This window comes from Elgaria multicarinata, chromosome 2 (genome assembly GCF_023053635.1).
Source record: "Elgaria multicarinata webbii isolate HBS135686 ecotype San Diego chromosome 2, rElgMul1.1.pri, whole genome shotgun sequence".
Lineage (NCBI taxonomy): Eukaryota > Metazoa > Chordata > Lepidosauria > Squamata > Anguidae > Elgaria > Elgaria multicarinata.
In genome coordinates this window covers 17,944,945-17,962,952 of record NC_086172.1, presented here as the reverse complement: position 1 = coordinate 17,962,952, position 18,008 = coordinate 17,944,945, and the positions used below count along the sequence as shown (strand labels likewise).

The 18,008-nt window shown below is 42.7% G+C and overlaps 1 protein-coding gene across 3 annotated transcripts in view; it reads left to right on the top strand.

The window, feature by feature from the left end:
- Positions 1-18,008, top strand: part of MYL1 (myosin light chain 1) — a 43,942-nt gene that overhangs the window by 7,460 nt on the left and 18,474 nt on the right. Inside the window, exon 1 of one of the 3 annotated variants that reach the window (XM_063116091.1) lies at positions 2,045-2,309. The exons of 1 other annotated variant lie outside the window; for it this stretch is intronic. In XM_063116091.1, coding sequence (XP_062972161.1) covers positions 2,193-2,309 — 117 coding nt within the window. In that variant the 5' untranslated portion in view covers positions 2,045-2,192. Of the gene's footprint in view, positions 1-2,044; positions 2,310-12,628; positions 12,683-18,008 lie in introns of those variants that run through there. One more of the 3 variants, XM_063116092.1, reaches the window with a different exon arrangement.

The window sequence follows — 18,008 nt, the reverse complement described above, 5'->3', positions numbered from 1 at the left end:
AAAAGGAATTTCAACAGGTGTCATTTGTATATATGGAGAACCTGGTGAAATTTCCTCTTCATCACCACAGTTCAAGCTGCAGGTGCCCTGCTCACTTTTAAATCTGGTCACAATATCGCTGCAGTATGGCTCCTGCAACTTTAACTGTTGTGATGAAGAGGAAACTTCACCAGGTTCTCCATATATACAAATGACACCTGCTGAAATTCCTTTTTCTATGCAACTGTTAAAGATACAGGAGCCCTGTCCTCCTTTTCATATGGTCACCCTAACTTCCCTCCCTCTTTGCTGTTTCTCCGTCCCCTCCCAGCCTCTAGCCTTGCTCTTGCTCTCCCTTCTACCCCTTTGTCTTGCTATTTCCACCACACTCCCAGCCTCTAGCCTCACTATTTCTCTCCCCCATTCTTTAGCTCACTTTTGGCTAGCCAGGCCCCCACAGCAGCCATTATATGACCAGTCACATCCTCTATGGCAGCCATTTTGAAGTTCCAGGGCAAGACCTGCTTTAGGCTGCAAACCCCAGTGGGGTTTACTTCTGAGTAGACACGTCTAGGATTGTACTGTCAGCCTGTGCCCTTGCAAACAGCTAGACATTCATGCTTCTACTTTATCTTTTCTAATGCCCATGTCACCATCCTTAAAATATAGGTTCTTTTAATCTTTAAGCAGGTGCTTGGGAATGTTTTAAAACTACCCTGACCCCATAGAACTGATCATTTTGCTGCACACCTGCTCCTAATTTATGGCAAATCATTCTTGGGAGGATAATACAGTCTATCAAGATATGCTTGGACGAGAGGTGACTAAACTACTGACTGCCTTTAGCCATCTGTATACAAGATATTTTAATATTAGTTTGAATCTTGGGGGCTTCTGCATTTAATATACTGTAACCCATAATCTGCATGGATGTAAATAATGACTTTGTTGATAGCTTTGCGATGATCTAAACAGTTTTCAGCACGAGGAGCTGAATAAGTAAAAGTTCAGGTGGCCCCAGAGTTGAGAAATTCTCTGGATCTACAGTACATTGTAGCTGTCAGAGCCCTTTCCCCCTTCTGAATAAAACAGAAGTGATTAATCAAAGCTTAAAGACTTGTCTGCTCAGGAACGGAACGAGAGGACATGAGAAGGGGAAAGGGCTCTGTGGACCAGGAGTGAGGAAAGATAAATATGAGAGTGAAGACTGGCAATTAAATTAGAGACAATAAACACGTATGCAGCCCTTGATTGATTGATAGTTAGTTTGCTTTATAGAAAGGCAGAAAGTCTCCAGTCTTCTGTGGGAAAATATATTTGGTGGCCTGTCTGTCTCCTTTTTAAATTGGGCTGGTTATGTCAGCCAACAATACATGACATTGGATTAAGGGGAAAGCGTTTGGCTTTTAGAAAACTCATCGCTGTAGATTCTGTGCTTATTAAGGGAAGAATAAGAACAGATGGATGAGCAGGGGGGTGGGAGTGAAGGGAGAAAGCAGGATGGGCTATCCATATACGCCTGCTTTTATTTTTAAACACTCCCCCTAACTTTTTGCTGGATCAACACTTTCTGCTTGCAAAGGAAGGAAATGGAGGAGGAGTAAAGGCGAGAGGTGGGAACGTGGTGTGTAGGAAAGGGCCAAGAGGGGGGAGGGGGGATGGAAAGTCTGGTGATCATTTCCCAACCCTGAAAGTCAACATTCCATCTGGAAACTCAATCCTCCCCAATAATGACACAGAGAGACAGCAGATAATATTTACAACTTCAGCAGAACTGTAATTCCACCAAGAAAAAGGTGCCAGTCAATCTTGCATTTGAATGTCAACGAGAGATCCGAAACGGTCTTTGTCATATTCCTCCCTCCCATTTATTTATCACAAAAATGCATGGGAGGCTTTAAAAAAAAAAAAAAAGGGCACTGAAGTCCCCTTGAATCTGACGACTCTCTGACCCCCTTATATTCCATTTATAGCCCGACTTGGAATGACATCCCCCTTGACTAGCAAACTGTCCAATCCAGCTGCAAGTGTCAAGATTGTATTAGGCACTAAGTGAAATATATATATGCCCTTATGGTGTTGAACACACTGGGTCTACCTCCAAGGCACTGGGCTGTAGATCATCCTGACCACTCACTGCTCCTCACCCAGGGATCTTTTATAAGGGCTTTTTGGGGTATCTTTTAACTTAAAAAAAAAAAAAAGACAAGAAAATGGCACCGAAGAAAGACGCCAAGAAAGCAGCAGCGCCTGCTCCAGCCCCTGCCCCAGCGCCAGCCCCAGAACCAGTAAAGCCCAAGGAACCAGCAATTGATCTCTCCAGCATCAAGGTAAACAGATGAATGTGTGTGGTCACTGAGAAGACCTCTCGCAAGCTAGGAAAACAACGACAACAACAGTGACATTCTCTTATTCAAATCTGGAAGAATATTTTGGATGAGCATATTATTTATGGCATGAGGACTTTTAGTGAAGCTGAGTTGGAAAAGAAACTGGGTTTGATTCCCCCCCCCCTCTGTAAATATTTAAAACTTACTATTTTGTTTTTGATTTTTTTTAAGTCACAGCAAATACTTTGTTCCAATAGCTGATGTTGGCATGTTAGAAAATTTGACTTAGTAGCCAAGGATGGTGGTTTGGCTTTTAAAATCTGGTATCTAATCTATTTCAATTTGGCCTGAATTACCGCGTTCTATGCATTGTGGAATAAATGAAGTCTTAACAAGAATATTCTTAAAAAGAATATTCACAGAAAATCTGAAACAAGTAATTAAATCCAATTCTTCCACTCTTCTTTTTAAGAAGGATTGATTATTTTGTTAAGTTTCATTCTAAACATTATATATAAACAGTTGATGATCTATTCTTTCTGGAATTATTCCTTTATTTATTGTCCATATGGAAGAAAAATTGCAACCCAGTTCATTTCCTTTCAGCTTTAGAATTAGAGGAGATCAGTAACTGGAAATTATAGTGAAGCATTTCAGTGACTACACATTTCATCTTTGTTGTTCACGATTTGCAAGTTGCTATGACGTGAAGCTAGCTGAATAATACAAAAATCCTTTTCGGGAGGTTGTTTTCGTTTTTGTCTTTCTGAAGTTAATGTGTGCCACCTTTTAGTTGTTGCACGCTGAACTGAATCTTTCTGCAATGCAGTTATTATTTTATCTTGCATTTTGTACTAAGCATGATCTCCTAGGAAGCCATCTGCTTGTGGAATGAGGACTGAGGAAAAGTCCCAGTTGGATAGATTCCCTGAGTGACTCTAAGGAGAGTGTCATTCCCCCCTACCTGGCACTTTGATTGATCAGAGTACCAATTTAGGAAGCTCTACCTAAGATATCCAGCCTAATATGGAAAGCCAAAGAGTGGGAAATGTTGCAAGGCTGGCAAGAATTTTGATAGCTCCTCATTTGAACCACAGGAACCCTCTAATGAATTCTAACAAGTTTAACTGCATGCATGTGGTTTATATTTGCAATCATCTATGCATGTTTACTTAGAAGTGAGTGTCACTGTGCTCAGTGCGACTTACTCTCTAGTAAGTAAAATGATGAATTTAGAATTGTAGCCTAGAGCAATCCATGATCAATCCTGCAGTTGAACACTGATCTTTACCAGAAGGTTGTTAAATTTAATTAGTATAAAACCATAAACCATACTGTTGTCAGAGTAAAATCAAACAGAGCATCAGATCTGTACTGTCTAAATAATAGCGGCATTGGAATGGATAGATTAAAAAAGAAACTGATTTAAAAAAGGGGGGGGGACTGAGCCATGTGCGTGGCCATTTTTCTTTTTCTTTTCTTTACAATGACATTAGATCTTGCACTTCATGAACACTGAGTTATGAAGAAGAATGTGGGCTGGATTTTCCGCTAAAGTAATTTACATTAGTTTGATAGCTGCATGTATCCAATTCATTAGGAGAAAATAGGATTTTCAACCCTAGTGGCTCTGGCTAATTTATCTTTACATAAATATGCTTAATGGTATATTTATCATCTGAAGAATGAAATGCTATAATTTCAGCCTTGACAGCAGCCCTGCCTGACCCTTTTCTTTACTCCTGGAAGCACTTTTCTAACTCAAGAGAGCCATCAGCGGACCTGCTGTGACAGGCACCGGGGGATCCCTATTTTGTGCCTCTTGGGCCCTTTCTACACCTAAGGATTATCCCAGGCAAATGGAGGGATCGTCCCCGCCTGCTCCTGGGATCCCATGTGTCATTTGTATGCACAGGGATGATCCCAGGACGATCCCTGGAAAAAAAAGCAGGTGTAGAAACGGCCTTGGTCTACATGTAGACACAAAACAAATGTTCTTACTTAACTTGAATGGGATATGTGAGGGAAACCCTCTCAAATTACTAAACAAACATTTTATACGATTACCTAGTAAGACCTATCATTTATATAGGGTTTCAGATGTTGAAAGCACTTCATATAAATTAACTTAGGAATCCTGATAAAAGCCCTTATAAAAGGTGAGGGTTTTTTTTTACCCTAGTATTGCAGCTGGTATTGAGGCTGAGTGGCTTGCCTAAAGCTACCCAGTGAATACATGGAGCAGGCCTTGCCAATTCATAGCTCAGACCCTTTATCACAGTGATACTGCTTAATGATTATCTTATGAAGCACAAGTGCAAGGCCCATATAATCTCTGAACAACTGTATGAGTCAAAAAAATTTTTTAATAAATAATCAGTCTCCAACAAAACTAGGTGTGTGTGTGAGAGAGAGGAAAATATATCCTAATGTATAATTTACAAATGAGGCAAAATTCACGTTGACTTTCATTAGATCTACTTGGGCGGGAACTCCACTACTGCTTTAAAACGGTTTATAACAGTTTTGACAACTATTGAGGCCCAGGACACACTCCATATACAGTTTTAAAAACATTTTCAAAGTGTTTTATCCTGCTTGGAGTAGATCTGGCCCTGGACCTAAAACTGGAAACAGTAACAGTTGGTTGCTGTGTTCTAGTTCTGTACTACATTCCAATGTGTTTTCTTACTTATATGGCCCTGTTCTTTATCACATTTGAGACTCCTTATCCTCACAATACCCCAGTGAGGTAGCTGAGTATTCTTATCCTCATATCTGAGGCAGGGATAGCTTCACTGGGCCAAGGTCACCTCCTGAGATGGTTGTAGTTCCAAGGATTAAAGCTAAGAATTTAGTGTCCAACTCCAAGAACTATCTCAAATGAATAAAATGCCAGGCAGTGTAGCCACTTAAATTTCTGAGAACACTCTTGTAAGTAAGATGTTCAGCTGAGACTAAAGAAGATGTGCGATCTTCTGGAGACATTTCCCCCTTGGTGACCGAAGGAGTTGCCTTCATGGTACATGCAACTGAATATATTAATCTAAAGCTGTAGTTTATAGTTTCAATCTCAGGATCTGAGTTTTCAAGGCTGGGGAAAGACCCACTGATAGAACTGGACAACTCTCCTACCTTGCCATGTTTCTGCAGTTTTCTTCTAGGTGAGTTATTCTCATGCTATTTACTGTCATGGAACCTCAAATAGATATTTCCTCTCTATGGAAATTATCATTGTTGAACAAGTGCTACAGAAATATGCAGCCTTTTCCTAGAAAAGGAAACCCCCCCTCAAAAAAAATGTTCATTTTAAAAACAGCCTAATCGCACCCTACTTTGTCAATTGGACTTTTTAAAAGTTTGTTGTTAAAAATAAAACCCCAGATTATTTGAAATCCTTTTCTCTAAATGATCAAGTATAAGTAGAATTTGCCCTGATACTTAATATTGGCTTTTCCTTTGGCTTTAAATTAAATCAAGGCAGGTGTTTAGTATCCTGGTTGGTTCCCCCACCCCCATGAAGGGGTAGCACATGGCCTGCCTTCTAGCAGCACCTGTTAGACAGTAAAACACGGATTAATTTAATATTCTACATTTGCCTGACCTTAAATTCTACTGACTTCTATGTGTATTTCTACAGATATGCTGTTGTGGTAGATGCATCTCAAATCAAACAGGCCTGAGATAAATCTCAGTAAAATATATTTCATTGTTTCTGCCTGACTTGTAATAAACCACTTCCAGGTTTAGGCGCATGCAACTGGGCTGGTGGAAACGGACTTCTCCAACCCCCTCCAGCCTCCCTGAAAATGCTACATCAAGGGTCAAAGGACCCTGCTGAATAGGGTGAGTTGTGGTATGGGTTGGGGAATCCGCCAAAACCAGGCAGAGGCACCATCCATGAGTGGAGAACTTTCATCCATGGAAGGCAGATCCTGGGTAGAACACTCTGGGTAAAATCCAACATGTCCTACTTAGAGTAGATCCATTGAAATGATTATAACTTAAGTTAGCCATATTATGCATTTGCCTGACCTTAAGTCCCATTTATTTCAATGGATCTACTCTAAGTAGGACTTATGTTGGATCTTACCCTCTGTTTATCATATAGGGATGGAATTATTATTATTATTATTATTATTATTATTATTATTATTATTATTATTATTTATTACATTTATATACCTCCCCATAGCGGAAGCTCTCTGGGTGGTGTACAAAGATTAAAACACTGAACGTTAAAAACCGATACACAAAATTTAAAAGCGTAAAAACAGATTACATACAATATCCATTTAAAACAACTATTCTGGGTCAGTTAAGTGCAGGTAAAAATTCTTCCCGCATGCGCGAAGTACAAAGGGAGTATGTTTATTTGAAATCAGGTGATTAATAGAATACTAATAATAACTAATAGAAAAAGTAAAAATAAGGTCTCTAGAGCTTAACAGCCTAATTCATTGCCAGGAAAGCACCAACTGTTGTAATACTATGAGGTGAAAACTATATAAGCACAAACAGGGATCCCTCATATTGAGAGAAGTGGAAAGAAGGAAGGAAGGAAGGAAGGAAGGAAGGAAGGAAGGAAGGAAAGAAGGAAGAAAAGAAAAGAAAAGAAAAGAAAAGAAAAGAAAAGAAAAGAAAAGGAGGCAGGCAGGTAGGTAGGCAGACGTCTTCATCTGCTCTGCTCCTTTCCTCCTATTTCCAAAGACTGGGCCCGGATCTACACTACTGCTTTAAAGCGCTTTATAACAGTTATAAAGCGCTTTAACTGCCTTAAAGCGCTATAAAACTGTTATAAAGCACTTTAAAGCAGTAGTGTAGATCCAGTCAGGTCAAGGACTTCTTCCTTTCCTAACGTCCCACCACTTGTTCTCTCCATAACATCTTCCCCCAGCCTGTTGCCCTCCAGTTCTGTTGGATTGCAACTTCCATCCTGGCTGGGGATGGTGGGAGCTGCAGTTCAGCACATCTGGAGGGCACTACGTTGGGGAAGGTTGTTGGAAAGAGTGGGACTAGAGGAATAAAAGTAGAGTCCCCTTTCCTCTATCTACTCTGTTCCTTGGAAGTCTAGATAAGGCAGTGTTGGGAAAGAAAGTATCCCAAGTGGAGATGGGCGTTATAGGAGCAGCTCCATCTGTACTGAATGAGAAGATGCGCCAATCAAAGGCTCAGCAGCGTTATACAACCAAGTGGATCCCGACTGGCCCCTTGTGCCACCTGATCTCTTCAGAGTTGCATCTACATTACCACCCTGACCTCTTGTAGCACTACCTTCCTGCCTACACCAGCCTTGAGCAGGGGGTTGGACTTGATGGCCTTGTAGGCCCCTTCCAACTCTGCTATTCTATGATTCTATGATACACATTTTCCGTCTCATTGATTTCAATGGGAGGGTGGGTGTGTTTTTAATCATGGGGGCAGGGGGAGGACAGGGAATGGTAAATCATCCCTTCTAAGCTGGCAGGAATCCGCTGCTTTACTCCTCCCCCAGTTAGGATTGATCCATAAGAACAGAGTCCTTGTAGTTGCCAAATGTCCTGTGTTTTCAGAACCTCCCCTTATTCTATATCCCCAAGAGCCCTGTAAAGCATAATGAATATCCATGAGACACAAGAATGCTAATTGCCCTTTTATTATGTGTAATAATAGCAATCTCAGCCCATAGCTAGACCTAAGGTTTATCAACTGGATCGTCCAGGGCTCAAACCTGTTCATCTAGGTGACACACACGGGATCCAGTGCTCAGGCAGGGGCGAACCCTGGATGATCCCAGGATAAACCTTAGGTCTAGTTGTGGCCTCAGTCTGGTTCTTATTGTAGCCAAAATGGCACCATCTATGTATGTGCAAGAGGGAGGTATCCGTGGGCTCAGGGGAACCTGTACGGCTTTACAGAAGCATGCAGAATCTTTAGGGAAGAAACCCTAAGGAGGGGACTGCAAAAACAGTGTCTATGGGCTGTTAAGGGAGAATGGAGTGTCCTGAACAAAAGCTCCGCAATGGCATGACTACAGGAAGGATTTGCCCTGGGGTGGCTGCACAGTAGCGGCACTTCATCTACATGACGCAGCTGCCATTGCAAAGCCATCCGGGGCAAACCCTGGAAACCGTACTCCAAAAAAGTCGGGCACTTATCCTTTTGGGCAGCGGAGCACATGGCGCCCCCTGATTGGTCACCATGGGCAGCCCTGCGCCTCTGTAAAAGTAAAAAAGAAACGGGGAGAGGAGAGGAACGGGGCCATTCCTCTCCCCCTTTTAAAAAAAATATTATCTGTGTCTGTGCAGCTGCACAAATACAGATAATAAAAATAAAAAGAAATGGGGGTGTGGGTGGAGAGAAACAGGTAGCCAGATGGAAGAGATGTGGTTCACCCAGTCCTTCTCCTCACATCCTCCTCTGGCTGCCTCATTCCTTCCCCCCGCACCATTTTTTTGTTATCTGTATCTGTGCAGCTGCGCAGATATAGACAATAAAATAGAATAAAAAAGGGAGAAGGAACAGCCCCGTTCCTCTGCTCCCCCCCCCCCCATTTTGTTTTGAGAGCCGGAAATTTTCACATTTTCAGAGCCGGAAAATTTGCACTTGCGTTCCTTCCCGTGTAGATGCCGGGAAGGAACACAAGTGCGGGAGCAAGGCGCCCCGCAGCACCAAAGCGCCACCATAAAGATGGGCGCAATGCAACATTCTGTTGCAGATCCCACTCATAATGTGTCATTTTTGGTCCAGGACAAGTTCTAGGGCTGAATATAGGTACATAAGAAGCTGCCCTATATGCAGCGGAGGCTGGTGACACTGACGTCAGTGGGGCAGTGAGTCCACTCTAGGTTTCAGTCAGGACTCTAAGGCTGTTTCTACACCTCCCAGCCTTCCGGGAGGGAGGGGGGAGGATCTCAGGATTTCCTGGTTCCGAGAACCTCCCCCTGGGTTCACACGCCTGCACCACATCCAGGGATGGTGCAGGCGCTATTTTTTTTTTTGAAGCAGCAGGGCCGGTCACAGAAGAGTGAGGCCCCGCTCCATCTAAAAAGTGAGTAGTTTTTTTAAAACAAAACAAACAAACAAAATGAAACCACCTTCCAACCCCCCTCTCTGCCATTCCGGGGGTGGTGAAATTGCTGCCACCCCCTCCCCGGGGGGGCACGGAGCTGCACCACATGGCTCTGTGCCCATTTCTGTTGCCGTGCTTACTCGCAAGTAAGCACGACACCAGGCAGGACAGGCGCCCACACCTCTTGTAGTCTTGGGAAGGTGCCGAGCCTGCGGGAAGAATTGGGTTTTCCCAGGGTTTCTTTATCCTTGGGAAAACCCGTGCCCATCACCCCTTCCCCCCAGGAGTCCCTGTGCGTCATATAGATGTTCGGAGACTTGGCAGTGACCAGCCCGGACTATCAGGCTGGTGTAGACACAGCCTCAGCTTCCATATCTTTGATAGTTCAGTCAGAACTCTGAGCTTCTGCATCTTGGATAGCATCTTTGCGGTCTGACTAGTTTTGACTGAAACCCAGAGCAGACACACTGCCCCATTGACATCTGAGCCAGCCTTATATGAAGTCAGACGGTTGGTCCATCTAGTCCAGTTCTGTCTCCAATGTCTGGCAGTGGCTTTCCAAGATCTCGGGGAGAGAACGGTCTCCTTGAGATCCCTTTGACTAAAGATTATATGTGGCCAGCCTGTCTGGACCCAATAGGCCAAATCCCACTTCAACGTTGAGCACAGCTGTAAACTCACTGGGCGTCTTTGGGAAATCGTGGTAGATGAGATAAAGCAGAGCACATGTGTGCACATGCACACACCGAACTTGCACCCCAAACCTTTTCGCTGTCGTGCTGGAAGCTCAGGTGTCTGCTGTAGCTGCCCGTAAAACAGCGTTCTTCGTCCCACTTCTTCTAGATCTCTCTATATAACCTGTGACCCAGCTCCACTTCCGGGCCCTTTTGGTGTCTTCAGTTCTGAGCGGCCATAAATGCACGGTTGTTACTGAGGTGTGGTGCGCCCATCTTCCTTTCAGATTTTGAGGGTCCTACATTTGGTGCATTACACCTGGGAGGGTTGTGGGTGTGATTCTTCCTTCCCCACCTTCCAATCGCCCATTTATTGCTAATGTAATTGCTTTGTGGGATGCCAGTTGCACAGATATCAAACCTATATTGGATATCATCTGTGACACAATTAGTGAAAAGGAACAGAATTCTTGTCCTCATGCTAGTTTATGAAAAGTCCCCCCCCTTTCACCTGTTTTCAAGCATTTCTCCATTCCATGCTGTCCAATTCCAAAGGGGAAGTGCTCATCTGGTATGACTTTTTAAATTTTTCTCTTGGAGGCCATGCTTTCCTCCTTCCCTGTGCTGGAGGAAAGAGGAGAACAAAATGGAAAGGGGGGAGAACAAGCATCAATAATTGCAGCAAGGCACTTTTCCTCACCCATCACACAGGCAGGGTATCATGATGGCTTCCAAGAGCATTGCTCTAGGCTCACAAAATACAATTGGAGCACACGTGTGTTTCATTCACAAGAGTGAAAGGGTGCGGGCGTGGGTGCGGGTGTTGAAAGACTCTTCATTTGCCAAGGCAAAGTTGCATCAGTGGTGGGAGGTGGGACTGTTCCTCCAGCTCAGAGACATGCCAGCACACCCGCATCTCCAAGTCCACCTTGGCCATGCTACGCCACCCAGTGGCTTCCCCTGAGCATGACCACATCACGCAGCGGGTCAGGTTGCAGCCACAAAGCAAGAGGATGAAATATAAGGACTGAAACGAGGATTTCCAAGTACTGGATTTGGTTGTCAGGCTAATAAACAGTATGCAGTTCAATAAGGACAATGGGCACAAAGCCAATAAAAAGCTAGTTATGACCTTTGAAATTAAGGGTGATGATAGACTTTCTAAGAGTAATGGCAGTGGTTTGAAATGCACATTTACTGTGTTCCAAGGGATATGTCTTCAGCACAGTGAAAGCATGTTGAAACTACCTCTACCACTCTTAGAAATTAATATATGCATTCACCCTAAGGAGACTTAAGTTAGTCACTGCTAACTAGGGTGACCATATGAAAAGGAGGACAGGGCTCCTGTATCTTTAAAGTTGTATAGAAAAGGGAATTTCAGCAAGTGTCATTTGAATGCATGTAGCACCTGTTGAAATTTTGTCTTCATCATAACAGTTAAAGCTGCAGAAGTCTTGCTCTCTTGACCAGATACAAAAGAGAGGAGGGCAACTGCAGCTTTAACTATTTATTTATTTATTTATTTATTTATTTATTTATTTATTTATTACATTTCTATACCGCCCAATAGCCGAAGCTCTCTGGGCAGTTCACAACTATTGTGATGAAGAGGGAATTTCACCAGATGCTGTATTCATACAAATGACACCTGCTGAAAATCCCTTTTCTCTACAACTGTTAAAGATACAGGAGCCCTGTCCTCCTTTTCATATGGTCAGCTTACTGCTAACCCTATGCACATTTACCTGGGAGTATGGCCCTATTCTGAGTAAGTACCCATACTTGCAGCCAAATGCTATCTTATTCATGTTTAGAAAGTTCAGTGGGTCTAGCTGCCATACGCTGCCCTCGCAGTAGTTAAACTGTATTCCTAAACAGGGAATATAAGAAAGAAAAGTAAAAAAACACGCACAACCCAACACCTTTTTTGTCTCATATGATATGTAATAATATAACATAAAACATATGAGAACAGCTAGCAGAGCAGACCCAAAATAGCTTTAAAATGGATTGCTTTGTAGGTATTGAAGCGTTTGTGTGAAATGACAGCACCATGGAAAAGCAGCAGGGCTGGTACCAGCTAGGGTGACCATATGGAAAGGAGGCTCCTGTATCTTTTCCATTTGTATAGAAAAGGGAATTTCAGTAGGTATCATTCGTAGGCGTGCAGCACCTGGTGAAGTTCCTTCTTCATCACAGCAGTTAAAGCTTCAGGAGCCTTGCCCTCTTTTGTATCTCGTCAAGACGGCAGGGCTCCTGCAGCTTTAACTGTTGTAACGAAGAGAGAATTTCACCAGGTGCTGTAGGCATACAGATGACACCTGCTGAAATTCCCTTTTCAGTACAACTGAAAAGATGGTTTGGGGCTGTAATACTCACCACTGATGAACCTATATATGGATTTCAGGAACTAAAGGTACTTGCGCAACTTCATACTCCAAATCAAACACTGCTTTGGCTACTGCATGATACCTGATGAAGTCTGCTTATTGTTGAAGCTGTATGATGGTGGTGTGTATGCATGTCATTGTACTGTGGATTTTGGCATATTTTGACAATTTTCTTAAATGGCTGTTACATTTACTACTCAACCAGGTCATCGCTGAATGAGAACTGCAAGTGGTATAAGGAGAAAAGGTAAACAGGTAATTGCATTGACAGACAACTCACACTAGTACAAAGAAGACAAAAAAAATGCTTGTCTAATAAAAGAAACCGTGTATTTCCAGTCCTCCAGCCCCAGTTATGCTAAGACAAGGTAGCAAAATCAGGAAACCTGCCAACACAATGTATTTAAAATAGCATATACTCTTAAAGTCATACCTGATATGGCATTAGCACCATTTTGCTCTGATAGCATAATTCTGCACAACAGCAATGGTCAGAGCAGATCTCTCTCTGGACCTAGGCGTTTATGTGATGTACAGAGGGTGGGAAGTCTTCAACTCCCATCAAAAGGGTAGGATGAGAGGCCTGGCATTTTACCCAAGGCTGGTCAAAGTGATCTGAGGGCTCTCTTGCCAGACAGAAGTATAAAATTGGAAGAGATCCATTGGACCAATAAATCTAAGCCCCCAATCCTAAGCGCGCATAACCATTGCCTAAATGTAGCTTTCTAATTAGTTGAATGATGGAATCTCCTGGGAATCTGTGCTTTACAGGAGGTTGCACAGGGCATCACCCTACCCTGTAGGGCAGCCTTCCTCAACCTGGGGCGCTCCAGATGTGTTGGACTGCATCTCCCAGAATGCTCCAGCCAGCTGGCTGGGGCATTCTGGGAGTTGTAGTCTAACACATCTGGAGCGCCCCAGGTTGAGGAAGGCTGCTGTAGGGGACCTTGTAGAGTTGGAGGCCATAGCAACCAACTATGCCTATGGTCTTTGCCTATCAAATGTAATTATACATGCCAATTAACTAAATTGCTGGTGACAAGATGCATTGTATCTGTGATGTATGAATACTGATGGTTTTTAAATGTCAGAAAGTATATAATTAAGAAAAGGAAGAGCAACAGTTTTGTATATCCACTCAGGATAAACATGAAGAAACAAGCTTATGTTAGAGTTGCCCAGAGAGGCAATGGAATCTCCTTCTAATGAGAACAAATTAAGGCACAAGGTTGAACAGGGTTTTAAAATAAAAATAAAAATCAGGGACTCATTGGGCATGTGGAGTCATGATTTAGTGCATTGGCCTAGATGGTGACTGGGGCCATAGCTAGACCTAAGGTTTATCCCTGGATTGTCCAGGGATCAAACCTGTTCACCTAGGTGACACACAGGGGATCCAGTGCTCAGGCAGGGGCGAACCCTGGATGATCTCAGGATAAAACTTAGGTCTAGCTGTGGCCTCAGACTTCTCCTTGCACTAAATGTTCTTGATTCTGTTCTTGAGCAAAATTTAGTTTGATTTTGTTTTACTTATTTTGCTTGATTGATGGGTGGAATACCAAATAAATGTAAACATGTTAGAACCCACCCACCCCGCTTTTCCCAATCATGGATCATTTTGGTAGTTTCTCAAGAGCTTCTCTGAAAAGGAATTTGACCCTGGGGCTGAAAGAGATTCTGTACCTTTATATAAGAAGATAGAGTATAAGTAGCATTCATACTACAAACCCTCATCCTGCACCTGAAATAACAGTTGAATCTTCTTCCTATATGAGGTGGCCAGATCATGCACAAGTTCTTCATCTGCATCTTTACGTAGGCTGGCAGTGCTGCTGTGCATACTTACAGTGGGTTCCATCCATTGGTGTCATTTGACCAGCAGAAGGAAACTACTGGAGGAATGATTTTCTCTCCCTCTCCCATGTGCCCCCAAAATCTATGTTTGAGGATTGGGGGACTCTCCAGAGCAGATGTGGTGGGCACGTGAGGACTCTGGGCGGTGAGAGGACAGAGAAGTTTTGTAACGTGAATGGACTTCCGTTCACATGACATCGGATGCAAGCCGATACAGTTACACCACATTGCAGTGCAACTGACTAGAATCCCAGATGAGAGAATATATTTTTAGGAGCAACTGAGCCACTGTGTTAACATTTGACTCTTATTTGAACAAGAACAGGGTCTTCTTTTGATCCATTCCCACAACCTGCCCAGCCTGACGAAGTATCTGCCCAGCCTGACGAAGTATCTGTGAACTTTTACACCTGTTCCTACGCAGAACAGGACTTTTATGGTAGCTGTGACAGAACGGTGCCACCTGTGTACCAGCCAATATAAGATAGTGCTTTAGGTGTCTGAAGTAAAAGATTTGTTTTGCTTCAGCATCTAAAAACCTGAAGACAAGGTTGCTTTGGGAAGTTGCCATTGGATGCTCCCGAAGAATTCTTACGCTAGAGTTGGACATTCTGGCCAAGAATCCAAGTTTAATTTTCCTGAGACTGTGATTAAAGGATCAAACTTTTGAAGGAACAAGGCTATTTAGGTAGTAACTACTAAAGGCATGTCATATGCAAGGAGATATCCAACAGTAGATTCAAACATGTTCCCTGGAGATATATTTGGCTCTTTCAGTAGTAACAGGTTGAAGCCGTGTGGGTTTTTTTTAATGGCAAGTAGCAATAGCCCTAATCGTGTTGATGCTTCAACATGGCCACTGGGAGGCAAACCAAAATAGATAGCCCCCTTGGAACGCACTGTAAATGTCACTGGCATTGCGTTTCCTTTCCACCTTGTAGATTAGAAAAGGAGTTACCAAGTGAATTAAAGTGCTTAAGGTGGATTTCTTTGATCCACTCCTTAAGGTGTCATAAATCCTAGAGCTAAATTAAATGTAAAATCTACGCTTGTTACCTCCATTTCTAAAGCAAAAGGCTAGAACCTAAACACAGTTCTGTAGTGTGTAACCTTGTAGCTAGATGTGGGCTTTCCTTGCAGAGATTTTGTTCCTGTAAGTTAAGTTGGTCTTGATCCCGAACGTGCTTATGTTATGCATATCTGAAGTCTATAGCTGTTAAGCAGCCTCATTCCTTGATCAAGAGGAATATTGAGAAATAAAAATTAGCCAAAGACATTTTTCATTACTGAAAAGCATTTCTGACTGCTGAAGAAAAATCTATAGAAACCCAAGGTCAAACAAGGGTTGGTATTGACTGAGGCTGCAATCCACACTTAGGTGGGAGTGAGCCTCACTGAACCAATGGGACTTTAGGCCATACATCCTACAGAAACCAATGGAACAAGCTAGTCACAGTGAAATTGCTTTCACTGCGAATCACAATACAATCCTATGTGTGTTTACTTGGGCCATAGCTAGACCTAAGGTTTATCCCTGGATCGTCCAGGGGTCAAACCTGTTCATCTAGGTGACACACAGGGGATCCAGTGCTCAGGCAGGGGCGAACCCTGGATGATCCCAGGATAAACCTTAGGTCTAGCTGTGGCCTTGGATGTAATTCCCATTCAGTCTAATGGGGCTTACTCCCTAGTATAATATTTTAGGATTGCCATCACAGGGTGAAGCTCTAAAACATACTTACTAGGAAGTAAACCGGCCAGAGAGCTTCAGCTATGGGGCGGTATATAAGTTTAATAAATAATATAAATAAATATAAGTAAGCAGCATCTAGTGCAGCATGATTTACTTCAGAGTAAGGAGTGCACTGTGAATTGCTTGTTCATATTCTGTTGCATGCGGAGGCTAGACCTTTGCCATGTTAAAAATGAGCAAATAACCCTCCCTACAAGTAAAGCGAAAATAACCCCACACACAATCCCTTGAGCATTAGGGAGAAAAGTTTTAACGTGTGCTGTGTGAGTTCCCATGGTTTTCAACGGGGCTGGATTTCAACTAACTTTAAATGGATTTGAAGCCTCGTTGATGCTGGTAGCACCATTCTACATGCAAGGGATTGATTTTATTCCCAAAATATTTTCCCCACACCAGGCTGAAATCCCGCATTCTTACCAGGGCTTTCTGCTTCCAGTTTCTTTGTGGGATTACGATGAGTTCCTTTATACAGTGGACATGTGATTTGAATTGAAAACTTCCTTTCTCTGCAATGTTCTGTTTAGTTTCATTATGCAGCACTATCTAGTGGCTGTATTATAGCACAACAGCATCATTACACACTGCCGATATCTCGATTTAACGTTTGTTATTGGCTTATCTCCAATCTTTTTAAAAGCAGGATGAAGCCCACTGTTTTACTCTGTACAGCACCATGTACATTGATGGTGCTATATAAATAAATAAATAAATAATAATAATAATAATAATAATAATAATAATAATAATAATAAACTGGAGATGCTGTAGAGGTTGACAGTAACATGTAAAGGACTTCTGTGAGTGACCAATCACGAGCATGCAATAAAAGCCTTGTGTAGAAATGCTCTGATACTTTTTAGAGTTGTCCATGCAGATAAAATATATATACTATAGTTTAGGTCAGTGGTTCCCAAACATTTTCAGGTCACTGCCCCCTTGGTTCCACAAACTCATGCCCAGTGCCCCCTACCCTACACTATAAAAATCATTATTCAGAATAGCGGTTTTCAATGACCCACTAAGAAAGCTAATAACAATAACATTCAAAATAGTAACAATTAATTGAATATTTATTCAAAATCCGAAGCACCCACCGCAGGCTTGTCGAGGGAGGGAGGGGCAGCCGGCGGGTCGGGGCATACCAAGCAGGGTATGCCTCTTCATTAGCATTTTGTTGCTTTTCAAACATATCAATTCACCGTTAAAAGGACTCTTCTTAAACAGTATTTATACATGTGTGGATTCTTCCCCTGTATGGCTTGGGACCAAACTACCTTCTTCCATAAAAATGTCCCTGGGTTTTAAGACCTTCTGGAGAGGCACTTCTCAGAAAAGACCACCTCGAGCACCCCTCTGCCGCCCCCTTGCCTCTTAATGCCCCCTATGCAAGCCCACTGCCCCCAAGGGGGCGGTACCGCCCACTTTGGGAACCACTGGTTTAGGTGAAGGTAGTTCATGGTCTTCAATAGCTTTGGAACAAGACTTAGGCCATGGTTGGATGAGGCCTATATCCTGGGATCATCCCTGTGCATCCAAATGACACACAGGGGATCCCAGGAGCAGGTAGGGACAACCCCTCTATTTGCCTGGGATAATCCTGAGGTCTAGCTAAGGCCTTAGATTCTTAGTAGATTTATAACATCATCTCCAACATACATACATACATACATCATCTCACCTGTATGCTAGTTAATTTGATTTGTTATACTGATGATAAACAGTGAGGGTGCCATAAAACAACGAAAACAGTATTCAGTGAGTTTGTAATACTATGTACATTTACTCAATAGTAAGTACCATTAGTATCAGTGGGATTGATTTCCAATAAACATACATACAATTGAAAAGAATAAAGTCTGATCTCCCGCCCCCCTCATGCAGAGTATGCACTGTACCACTTTAGACTGCGGGCAGGGGATTATATTTTATCATGTCTTCCCTGCATAGAACACTCTTTGTAAGAAGAAAATTAGA